Here is an 11,584-nt window from a genome sequence, read left to right as displayed (position 1 = left end):
CAGTGTAGAACATGTCGGTCGAGTATACTTGGGAGCTGCAGTCGGTTAGAATTGCAAGTACGCAAAAGACGAAGTAAAGAAAAAAGCTTACCTGAGATATCCGTAGTATCCGGCATCATAGCCCCCAATCAAGTGGCCAAAGGTTGCTTCGCCGTGGCCCCATTCGTCGCCCATTCCTAGGACCTCGGGGCCGTCCTGCAGCGCGATCTGCTTACGCAACTGGTTGTATGTGGTGGAGATGGGCAGCTTCTGGATCTGCTCGTGGCTCTCAGCTTCGTGCACCGTCATGTCGAAGATGCCAAAGTGCAGCTGGCGGAGGTTGAACAGCGCGTCGTTGACGTGCTTGGTGCGGATCAGGTTCTCGATGATTTCGTCGGGAATGCGCTCGGGCGGCTGGGGCTTGCCGTTGGCCTGTTCTTGCCAGGCGGCAAGGTACTCAGGGGACAGGGTAGAGTAGTGCTTGCTCAGGGACTTGAGCTGGGACGGTGTCCAGCACCAGTTCTCCAGCATCTGACTGGGAGCTTCAACAAAGTCCCGGACAGTGCTGGTCCCGTGGAAGCGCGAGTAGATCGTCCTGGAGACGAGGTCGTGGATTCCGTGTCCAAGCTCATGGAACAGAGTCACCACCTCGTCGTGCTTGAGGAGACTAGGTTTCTTGGCCGTGGGCTTGGTGAAATTGCACACCAATGCAGTGGCCGGGTAGCGCCGCTTGCCGTCAGCGTCGATGAAGCCCTTACAATTGTTAGTCGAGTGATATGACTCTTATGTGTTTCACATACCGGCTGGAGATTGAAGTTGGCCGCGTGGCCATACTTGCCGGGGCGGGGGAACAGGTCCAAGTAGAGGTAGCCCACGAACCCACTGCCCTCGCCCTCGTCGTTCCAGACGCTAAAGACCTGGACATCTTCGTGCCAGACGATGTCGCTTCCCTTGCCAGTGGGCGCAACCTTTTCACGATCCTCACCGGTAATCTCGACGAAAACAAGACCAAACAGCTCTTCGAATATCTTCAGCATGCCTTCAATGGTCGTCTGCAGGGGAAAGTACTCAGCGATCAGTTGCTGATCCAGCGAGTAATCCTTCTCGAGCATGAGGCGGTCGTAGAACCGGTGGTCCCACAGATAGTAGCGGCCATCGAAGGGCTCGCCGCGAGACTCGAGATCTGCTTTCTTGAGCTCCAACAAAGCCTTAATCTCTTTGTGCCCTCCAGCAGTCAGACGCGACCGCAAGTCTCCTAAGAAGTCGTCAACCGTCTTTGGGGTCTTAGCCATCTTATCTTCAATGCGGAACGCCGCGTGGTTGGGGTATCCAAGCAGACGAGCGGCCTCATCACGCAGGATGACGGCCTCCCGGAACAGAGGCACGTTCTGGTTGCACTTGTTCTCGTTCTCGATCATCAGCCGCTTGCGCGTCTCCGCGTTCTTCGCATACTTCATGGTCGGGAACAGATCGGGATACTTGAAGGTCAACCAGAGCTTGCCTTCATGCTCGCCCTCGCCCTTCTTCAAACCAGATAGAACGTCCTCTGGCACGCCGTCGAGCTCCTCGCGCGTGAACCAGATTCCACCGTTCTCCTCGTTCAGGTTCTTCTGGAATTCAATGCTAATCTGGCTCAGACGCTTCTTGATCTCCTTGAAGCGATCCCGCTTCGGTCCGGCTGGAAGGCCCAAGCCATTGCGGATGTAATCCTTGTGTTCCTTCTCCAGCAGTCTCCGGGACTCGGGGTCGAGACTCTCGTTCTTCTTCAGCACAGCATCGACGAGCTTGAATACGTCTTCACGCATCACAGTCTCAATGAAGAACTCGTCCATCAATTCCTCTGCCTTGGATGACGCATCCCGCAGCTCCTGCTCCGTCGACACAGCCTGGTAGAAGCTCAGAATGTGGGATTCTAGCGCCATGGTATTCTCATCATGAGCCAGAGGCTTCAGCACCGAATCGAAAGTCGCGGACTCAGGCTTGACATTCGCAACGATGTTGTCCTGCACTTTGCGGGATGTCTCGATGAGGCGCTTGGCATCGTCGACGATGGACTGAGCAGTCGCGGTAAAGAGGGGCGGGGCCTGCGGCGGCCGACGTAGATGTTCGGGAGCCATGCTAGCGGTGGTGAGGGACTTGCGAAGATCAGTCAATGCGGAATTGTAAACGGCGGTAGTGGTAGGTAATCGAGAGCCACGAAGCTGTCTCAAGACCGAAGAGAGTCTGAAAGTGGGGGAGGTGAGACGGAGAGGAGGAGCCACGGTGACAAGTAGGACGCCCGCGAGGAGGGCGAGGGTGTGCAGATATAAAGCGCGAGAGAAGAGTGGACTAATGGTGACGGTAGAGAGGGGCAAATCACTAGGACAAGGCGGGGTAGACCTCTAGCTTGAGTGACAGATTTATAAATAAAAGTAATCAAATGGCGCAACGATAGACGCGATCTCAATAGACGATAATCAAGGCTTTGGCTTCTGATGGAGTGTTCTCTAACTCCGTCCTGCTGGCTGACAGTTCATTACTTGATTGGGTTTAGTATTCCTATTTAGGTGTAGTATCATCATCTGTATACTCCATCATCAACTCCCTTCCTCGCAAAAGACCATTCTCATCAAATCATGCGGTCAAACCATGATCAGCCACTGTACATATCGATAGTACTCCATACCACCTTCTCTCATCCGGCGAGGATATATCTGTTACACTAATGCGATACACCGCATCGTCATGTGCTTTTCAGGAGCAGAGAAAAAGCCCAATCCCAACAACATGCATCCCCTTCTGAATACCTAAACCACGGAGATCTCGGGTGGAGCCACGCAACATGATAATTCCTACAGAAACCCCACAAGCTACATTTATCTTCAATGCGCTTCGGTTTAAGGTGTAAGATACGCACTCCCTTCGATGTACATAGTAGAACATCGCCTCCAGTCTTCTTTACCACTGTAGAGACCATAGTTACCCAATCACCTTCAAGCATTTCCGTCAAATCTTCTTGTCGGGACTTGTGACCGATTGCTACACTTGATTCTCTAATTCTACGGAAGTTATAGACAAGTCAACCGGGCAAATCTCCATACCCACATAACTATAGAAAAGACAGGCACATGGGAACAGAATCAGATGCTACTGGTGAGATACTGTGGCAGCTAGAGCCTTATGCGAATTCGTGTGCAGCTTAGCTCGGCCGCAGTAGACCTAACCAAGATGAGATAGTGCATCCCCTCGTTTCGGTGTTTCACAGTGCTTCATCACTCAACCTTCTGACCCCCGGAGTTGCTCTTTGTTTATCTTAATCTCATACCACCTCCAACTAGGATTTGATCATTGACTTCTGCCAGCTATTATCATTGTCCATCTAAACAGAAACATTTACGGTAGGTTACTAAATAGCTCTGCGTCCATCTGGTTTACTTTCTACTCGTTTTGATCGAAGAAAACATAGTGGTATCATATCATTTAACATTCGTTTCAGAAGACCTTTGTGCATCTCGCATTTTGAAATGAGTTCAGACGAACAGTGGATCGTTCGACGGTTTGACTCATGAATGTGCCGAAGGATGTAACAAGCAACCCAACTCCAGCAACTCCAAACGCACCGAAAGAAGAATTTTCAAAACGCCCACAATGTGCTAGACTCCGAAAATCGACGATGTGAGATGAGAGAACAGGGTGAAAAATGAGCTCGAAACAACGCAGCGGTCATAAAATAAGTACAAGAATCGGTGATATAGTGTAAGGAAATGCTCATGCCGCATCAGCGGTGGGAATGGGGTCGGGAATCTTGGTGACCTGCTGACCAGCGCGGATAATGCGCTGACCGGACTCGTCGCGGACATATTCGCCGCTCTCCTTCTGGGCACGCTTCCAGATCTCAACTTCACAGCCGCCGCGGATAACGCCGACACGCATGGTAGACAGCAGGTTGTGGGCAGCATTTGAGTGGTTGTAAACTCCACCGTTGAACATGGCAGTAGCATCCTTGCCAATGCCGGAGTTGATCATAGCTTTGCCACCAGGGTGGTCCTTGATGAAATCGGTCACATCGTGAACAACACCAGCAATAGCAATCAGTCCGCGGCCGTTCTTAGCCTGTTCAACATAGTCATCCCACTCCATGACGGGAAGCTGGTCGAGAGGGATACCCCAATCCAACTTGGCACGCTTCTGGTCGATCTTCTTCTGGAGCTGCTGAATACGGCCCTTCTCGATTTCATTGGCACGGAACTGCTTCAGATCATAGGCTAGACCAAGCTGCTTCCAGATCCAGATGGTCCACTTGGTGGGGTCATACTGGTGCCACTCGATGGCGTTGCGGTAATCCGAGGGGAATTCGTGATGGAAGTTATGGTAACCCTCGCCAAGAGTGACCAGAGCAGTGATAACGTGATCTCTGGGGGAGTTGCGGTCGTCGAAGGGCTGATCGCCGAGCCAGTGGGCCAGAGAGTTGACACAAAAAGTGGCTTGCTGAACGAAGAAGATACGCAGAATACCGGCATAGATGAAGCCGCCAAACCAGTCACCCCAGCCAAGACCTGCCACGAGCATGGGCACAACGAGCCCCATCACCAGGACGACCTTCAGGTAGTTGCGGTGTTGCCACACAACAACAGGATCCTCGTTCAAATCGGTGATGTCGGTACGGCCAATACGCTTGGGGTTCTGCTTCATAACCATCCAGCCGATGTGCGAGTAGAGGAGACCCTTGCGAACAGAGTAGGGATCCTTGTCAGTGTCGGTGTAACGGTGGTGAGCGCGGTGGTCACGAGCCCACCAGCGGATGGACCCTTCGACTGCACCACCACCAACGGCTGCGAGCCAGATACGCAGAGGCAGACGAGCAGAGTAGGAGCAGTGAGCCCAAAGACGATGGTATCCTGCACACCATGCATTAGTATTTCCACGGATTCCCCCAAAATATGAGTCTGTGGCAACTAACCTGCTGTGATACCAAGACCGGTGAAGAAGTAGTAGACAACGGCCCAGATGGCGGTCTTGAGCTGCAGAGGCACCCAGAAAGCCTGGATGCACCCGTACAAGGGGATACCGATGATGAGGAAGACGTTCAGCCAGTTCACATGCTTGTACCAGTTCTGACGAGTGATGGCCGTGTCGGCGATATGGACCTTCTTGGGATCACCAGCCCGCGGGCGAGAAGCATCTGCAGGCTTCGCAGACATGTTGCCGACCTTTTGCGTTTCTCTTCAAGTCCTCTAATTTCAGGTCGGAGGTGTATCCGTAGGGAAAGGACGTCCGCTCTTAGTGGTTGCCAAACCAAGGGAGGTAAGGCAGTTTGATGGGGGAGGAGCACGCTCTTTAAGAAGAAGACACAGGAACGGAAGGATTTAAAAAGCGAAAGAAGACAGAAAGAAGGTGGGGAAGAAAAAAGCGTGAAGGCGAAAAAAAGTAGTGAGCAGACGGAAAAAGGCAGGGCAAGGAGAGCCTAACTGTTCAACTGCATTCACCCCAGGGTCCACAAGCTGATGATGGTTGGGGCAACGAACGGATTGGATTCGGACAATGCAGGGCCGAGACGTGTGTTGCTATGATGAAAGCAGACGGGATGGGGAGGGACGGAGAAGGACAACAGGGTGGACTGATAATGATCAGATGTCTGGGATCATGAGGTCCCGAGGTCAAACGGAGACCAATCTCATCATCAAATTGCAAGTTCTGTCGGTTTTGATGCCCTCCAACTGTCAAATCTGCAACGAACCAAACAAAAGCTGGGTATAGAACGATTACCGCTCTCAGGGCCATAAGCTAGGTTGTTGGGCGGGCGATCTGATGGCGAATCGACGGCTAGAATCTTCCACTTTTGGACTAGTGGACATCAGATCCACCAATCAGAGCAGGTTCGCCTTCTGTTGAATCCCCAACACTTTTTCTAAGGTACAAGGTACAGTTCCTACCGCCCTTGAATTGCACATTCAGGTTATCTTCATTACTAACAAATGTGGCTGAAGATCCCTCTTTGGCCACTCGCTTTCTGTGGCGGCTGCTTATTCCGGTCAACTAGAAGAGATCCTGCTCAATCCTCCGCAATACATCTGAAATGATGATGGTCAGGACTTCAGGCTGCACATTATCCAAATCTTCAAAGACCTAGAAAGAGTATCCAAGAGGAACATCATAGGCATTTCACATGATTGCCGGTAGTGTTGGGAAGAGATTTACTACTCCGTACTATGAGTAGAGTTGTTCGCTAACACATTGCCAACCAAGCCTTATGTCACAGGCAGTAACCAGCTCCCATGTAATTCACACATGAGATCGTAAGTACGCAGTGATGATACTATGATTATATTATGCCTGCTATCCTTATAGACTGCCCAGATGATGACTACGTCAATGGTCCTGCAGCGTTTTATCTTCGAGTCATGCTCATCGTTACATAAGCGCTGAACGGCCATGGGTCGAGCGAGGTACAAACAGCCGAAACAAACAGCCGAATGAAGAAATAGTTGCGATGTCCGTTGTCCGATATCTGATGGTTGCGTTTGCACTTTTTAGACAGATTTACCCGATTCTATAGACTTCTACAGTGCATATGTTGCGGGAAAATTTAAGACAGGTCAGCAAGATGCAGGATTCATATAGCCAACCCCTACGCTCTAGTATCCTGTAGAAGTGACTGCGCCACTCAAGTCAGCTTCCAGGGTACGTGATAAGGCTCTGCGCAATAAGCACTTATATATGGAAGGTACCAATGCTTAAACTCCCTTTTCGCTTCCTATATACCACAAGATTCCTGGGCTCCGAAATTAGTCCTTCTACCTGTTGCTGCAGACTCCTCAACTCCAGTCTTATTCTCATGAGGGTGAACCTCGGCTGAATATCGTCATGACAAATCTTGAACAATGCCGTGGGACTATTGGGGCCAGAGAAACCAAGACGTCTCTCGGTCCCAATCCTCCTGCCAAGATGGGGTGGAGGCGGATGGACGGCTTGATTCTCATTTTTTTACTCTGAGAGAGCTCCATAAACTCCTTGTGAAGGATTTTCTCAGTCATCCATGTTGATCAGATCGGTAGCATGGAGGTTGGACCATTTCCACCAGACAATTCTCTAAGAGCCATGCGTAGGCCCTAATTTCACAACATACAAACCTTCTCATCCATCCGCATTACAGGGACCAAGAGTAATTTAGAGGTTGTTTCGGCATATAGCTATCAGAGGCTGTGGAAGTTCGGCAACCCCCGCCCTTGTTGATAAGGCGGGTGGGTTTTACACAAACAATCAGTTGTCAGCTAGAGTGTTTCTTATCACCTCCACACGAGTCAAGCATGGCAGTTCCACCTTGCAACAAAACTAACCGTGGCTAATGGTCAGTCCGCCAGTGGAAAGCCCCTTCTACTCCCGAAAGTGGAATCGTCTCCCACGCAATGCAATGCGAGAGATAACCGATCGTCAGATTATTCGATTGATTCACGCACCTGATTCTATCATCTTTGATAGAGCCGTATCGCGGTCATGTTTTTAGCATCCTCATCTAATCTCGCGATTTTCGCAAAATGCTCATCTTATATAGGACGCGCTGGCTTCATTCGAATTGCGGGACCAGAATCTCCAGCCTCCATTTTGTTTGGCCAAGATTGAGTCATTGGCACTGAGTTCGGGTCACTTTTCTTCCCCGCACATTCTGTGCACACAGCAGCAGAACAAAGCTTGGAACCAGCGATTGTCTTGCACTTCACATTTCACAGTGTGAAAAACACTAGACCTGACGCTCGTCCATACAACGAGCCCCTGACACATCTTTCGCTACCTCATCCACCATGGACGGTCCTGATCGAATCGGCCCTGATCACAGTCCCAGGCGGACTCTCCGTGATAAAGCTCGACGGCTGGTGAAGACATGGACTACCAAGTAGGTCATCTACGATCAATCGTATCTCTTGTCATCTATATATGCTAAACCATGCATGACCAACAACAGAGAAGGATTGGTTGGAGACTACAACTACGCCTACCTGTTCACACCAAGAATCCCTTTTACCAAGAACATCAGAAGGACGGCCCCTTTCTTTGGACTGCATGACAGGTTACCTGTGCTGCTTGCCTTCATTCTGGGTCTTCAACATGCTCTCGCAATGTTGGCTGGAGGTGAGCTCAGGAATGTTATCCATCCGACTGCCACTGATTAAAGGTTACAAGTCATATCCCCTCCCATCATCTTGGGCGGTTCTAGCGGCGCCAATTTCGGGGATGCCGAATACCAGTACCTTGTTTCCACATCCCTGATTGCCTCCGGTCTGCTATCCGCGGTTCAGATGGCCCGCTTACGCATTTGGAAGACCCGCTACTTCATTGGTACTGGATTGATCTCGGTCGTCGGCACCTCCTTCTCCACAATCACCGTCGCATCGGGAACATTCTCTCAGATGTATGCGTCTGGATACTGTCCCACAGATGCCAACGGCAACAGATTGCCATGCCCCAGAGGTTACGGTGCTATCCTGGGCACGGCTTGCTTATGCTCTCTACTTACGATCGGCCTGTCTTTCATGAGTCCAAGGATTTTAAAACGCATTTTCCCGCCTATGGTGACGGGTCCTACGGTTCTCTTGATCGGAGCAAGCCTCATTGAAAGTGGCATGAAGGACTGGGCTGGTGGCTCTGGCTGTGGATCTGACCCATCCGCTCGTGCTTTGTGTCCCAGTGCTGGTGCGCCACATGCTCTCCCCTGGGGAAGTGCCGAGTTCATTGGCCTCGGATTCCTGGTTTTCGTGACGATCATTCTTTGCGAGCGGTTCGGATCCCCCATTATGAAATCGTGCGCCGTCGTGGTCGGCCTTCTGGTTGGCTGTATCGTGGCAGCTGCCTGCGGCTATTTCGACCGGTCGGGCATCGACTCTGCGCCCGTTGTCTCGTTCATCTGGGTGAAAACCTTCCCATTGACTATCTACGCGCCTCTGATCCTTCCGTTCCTCGCGCTCTACATCGTTATCATGATGGAATCAATCGGTGATATCACTGCCACATGCGACGTCTCCCAGCTCGAAGTCGAAGGCGCGGACTTTGATTCGCGCGTCCAGGGTGGTGTGCTAGGCAATGGATTGACGTGCCTGCTGGCTGGACTCTTTACCATCACGCCCATGTCGGTCTTTGCTCAGAACAACGGTGTCATTGCTCTGACAAAGTGCGCCAATCGCAAGGCCGGGTACTGCTGCTGCTTCTTCCTCGTCGTCATGGGTGTCTTCGCCAAGTTTGCTGCTGCCATCGTGGCCATCCCCAAGCCTGTCCTGGGCGGCATGACCACGTTTTTGTTCTCGTCCGTAGCCATCTCCGGCATCCGTATCATCTCCACGATCCCATTTACCCGGCGTAACCGGTTTATTCTGACGGCCTCTTTCGCGGTGGGTATGGCGGCTACGCTGGTGCCCGACTGGTTCTCGTACTTCTTCACGTATAGTGGTGATAACCATGCCCTGGAGGGTCTGTTGAACGCTGTGGAGCTCGTCATGGAAAATGGATTTGCTATTACTGCGGTCATCGGATTGGTCCTCAACCTCGTCCTTCCGGAAGATCCGGAAGACGAGGCGGCCATCGTCGAGGCTACGGCAAGGGATGCGCCAACGGAGGAGCTGAAGGACTCAGACCCTTCGTCACTTAAAGCTGGGCAACCGTCCGGCTCTCTGGCTGTATGATTAGTTATGTCGCACTCCATGGCTGAGGAAGCCTTACACGTGCGTCAGGTTGTTTGATGTTCTTTCTGGATACCCTTCTTTGGCACTGTTTCCGATGACAATATAACTCAAATCAGGATCTTCAAGTGTTAATATACTACTTGGTTTTGCTCTTAAACCCGTAGCATGACAATAATTCTTCATTTTCCAGGCAAGTCCATCACCGGCTGACCTACACCCCTTCCACAATCTCGCCCGGCTTCAGCAACTTGATATAGTAATGTTCGCCCGTCTCTAGCAGGGAGACAGTATCGCCGACGCGAACGATGAACTCTATCAACAGTTAGTAAATCGGTCTTTCATCACCGAAGCGTCACGAACCCTGTGCAGCAGGAACACACTGCATCCCCAAACACGCATTCGTCGGATCCCCAGGGTCAATCCGCCTATAGCTCTTCAGCGTCCTATCCGGTTCAGACGCATGCCGGATACCCGTGGCAGGGTCAACATTCGGCAGCCGACAGCGCATCGTCCGACAGGCGACATGTATCTCGACCCCGGAGTCAGCGTCGCTCTTCCCCCCTGTTGGTCGAATCAGGATGCGCTTCCAGTGATCTTCCGCAAACGCCTCGGGCCCCTCGACGATGATGTTTGCCCTGAACCGCCGCACCGAGAGCCGGGGGATATCCCGTGCACATCGCGCGGCAACGTCATGGACACTCGCGATGTTGAGGATATGTAGGGGATACGCGTCCGCGAAGCCTGTCACAGGTTGAAATCCCAGCTCCTCTTTGCGAGGCGCGTTGCGGAAGACCTGCCGGTGGTGCGTGGGGTCGACGCGGAAGAGGGTGAGAGGACGAGAGACACCGGCGTCGGCGGCTGTTGGAGCTAGAAACTCCCGCAGAGAATGCGGAAGATGCCGGCCGTAGTCGTATGCCACCGGGGTATCTTTCCAGATCCTCACCGGTACAGAAGGATAAGCGCTGGCGCGGTCCGATGGCGGCACGAGCGGAACCCTGAATGACAGCTCCCGGGGGACCAGACGCAGGGCTACCCCCAACTTAATCAAGAACGACGAACGCCCTCGCTCAGCTGGTCGTGGGTAGTACACGACCATCACACCCTGGGACCTGACCTCGTCCAGATCAGGCGCGTAGTCGGGCGCAGCGGGATCAGGGACCCAGATCTCAGGCCGGATGAGCGTCAGCCGGCTGTAATGGCCGTTACGGAGAGTCCGCGCATCCCAGTACGGCTGCGTCTTCCCATCGCTGGCGCTTGCTTGGTCAGGCGTGAATTGTTCCGCGAAGCAGAACTGCCGGTCGAACGCGAATCCGGTCGATACGACGTGGGTGACGTCCAACTCTATCGCAGCGCAGCTTTTGATCGGATGGGTGAAGAGCGCTTTGATGCGCCATGAAGGCTGACCTTTGCCATCGACATCGCTTGAAGTTCCCTTGCTATACTTGGGGTCGAATTCGTCGTGGAGGTTGGTGTGGCCCGGTGGTAGACCTAGCCTGCGGCATCCTCTCGGCTGCCTTGGATGGGCAGAGCTATATTGACGGACAATGATGATAATTACGGGTAAAATTGAAAGCAGTGAAATGCCTGCAGTTGACAGTAAAGCCTTCACAGCATCTTGTTGGACGTTGGTGAAGCTGTATGTAAGTTGACTCAGCATTGACGAGACGTAAAGACCTGGAGTCACTAGCAAATTCAAACTCAGCAGCGCAACAGTCATAAAGTACTCAGACGTTTCCTAGAGCGAACTTGTTCTGTAACTTATCTAACTGTATTAGCGTTGGAGGCGATGAAATAACTGTGGAGGTGAGTCAATCTATCGGGGCGAAATCGGAATCCTTTATCCACAATCAAAAACCTCCACGTTGGAGTTGGTGTATCGTATCTGTTGATACTCTGATGATCAACCATCCATTTCGGTGAACAGCGGACGAATATATGGTTCAGCGAAGGTTGGA

General features: G+C 52.0%; 4 protein-coding genes across 4 annotated transcripts; 1 reads left to right on the top strand and 3 right to left on the bottom strand.

Moving 5' to 3' along the window:
• Positions 1–35: 35 nt before the first annotated feature.
• Positions 36–3,539, bottom strand: mepB (M3 family metallopeptidase). The gene is made up of 2 exons (XM_743824.2): positions 780–3,539; positions 36–732 (listed from the first exon to the last, which is right to left on the bottom strand). The coding sequence occupies exons 1-2, from the start codon at positions 2,094–2,096 to the stop codon at positions 88–90; spliced, it is 1,962 nt and encodes a 653-aa protein (XP_748917.2). The 5' UTR covers positions 2,097–3,539; the 3' UTR covers positions 36–87.
• A 187-nt stretch (positions 3,540–3,726) lies between these two features.
• On the bottom strand, positions 3,727–5,159 carry AFUA_7G05920 (stearoyl-CoA 9-desaturase sdeA; the record flags this gene model as incomplete). Its single annotated transcript, XM_743825.1, has 2 exons — positions 3,727–4,856; positions 4,919–5,159. The coding sequence occupies 2 exons, from the start codon at positions 5,157–5,159 to the stop codon at positions 3,727–3,729; spliced, it is 1,371 nt and encodes a 456-aa protein (XP_748918.1).
• Positions 5,160–7,289: 2,130 nt separating this feature from the next.
• uapC (nucleobase:cation symporter-2 family protein) lies at positions 7,290–9,959 on the top strand. The gene is made up of 4 exons (XM_743826.2): positions 7,290–7,306; positions 7,394–7,849; positions 7,919–8,085; positions 8,137–9,959. Exons 2-4 carry the CDS (start codon positions 7,758–7,760, stop codon positions 9,627–9,629), a joined length of 1,752 nt encoding a protein of 583 aa, XP_748919.1. The 5' UTR covers positions 7,290–7,306; positions 7,394–7,757; the 3' UTR covers positions 9,630–9,959.
• A 22-nt stretch (positions 9,960–9,981) lies between these two features.
• On the bottom strand, positions 9,982–11,346 carry AFUA_7G05900 (MOSC domain protein; the record flags this gene model as incomplete). Its single annotated transcript, XM_743827.1, has 1 exon — positions 9,982–11,346. The coding sequence occupies one exon, from the start codon at positions 11,344–11,346 to the stop codon at positions 9,982–9,984; it is 1,365 nt and encodes a 454-aa protein (XP_748920.1).
• Positions 11,347–11,584: the final 238 nt, after the last annotated feature.

This window comes from Aspergillus fumigatus, chromosome 7 (genome assembly GCF_000002655.1).
Source record: "Aspergillus fumigatus Af293 chromosome 7, whole genome shotgun sequence".
NCBI classification, from domain to species: Eukaryota; Fungi; Ascomycota; class Eurotiomycetes; order Eurotiales; family Aspergillaceae; genus Aspergillus; species Aspergillus fumigatus.
The sequence above is the reverse complement of the archived record's forward strand: the minus strand, read 5'-3'. Positions and strand labels throughout refer to the sequence as shown.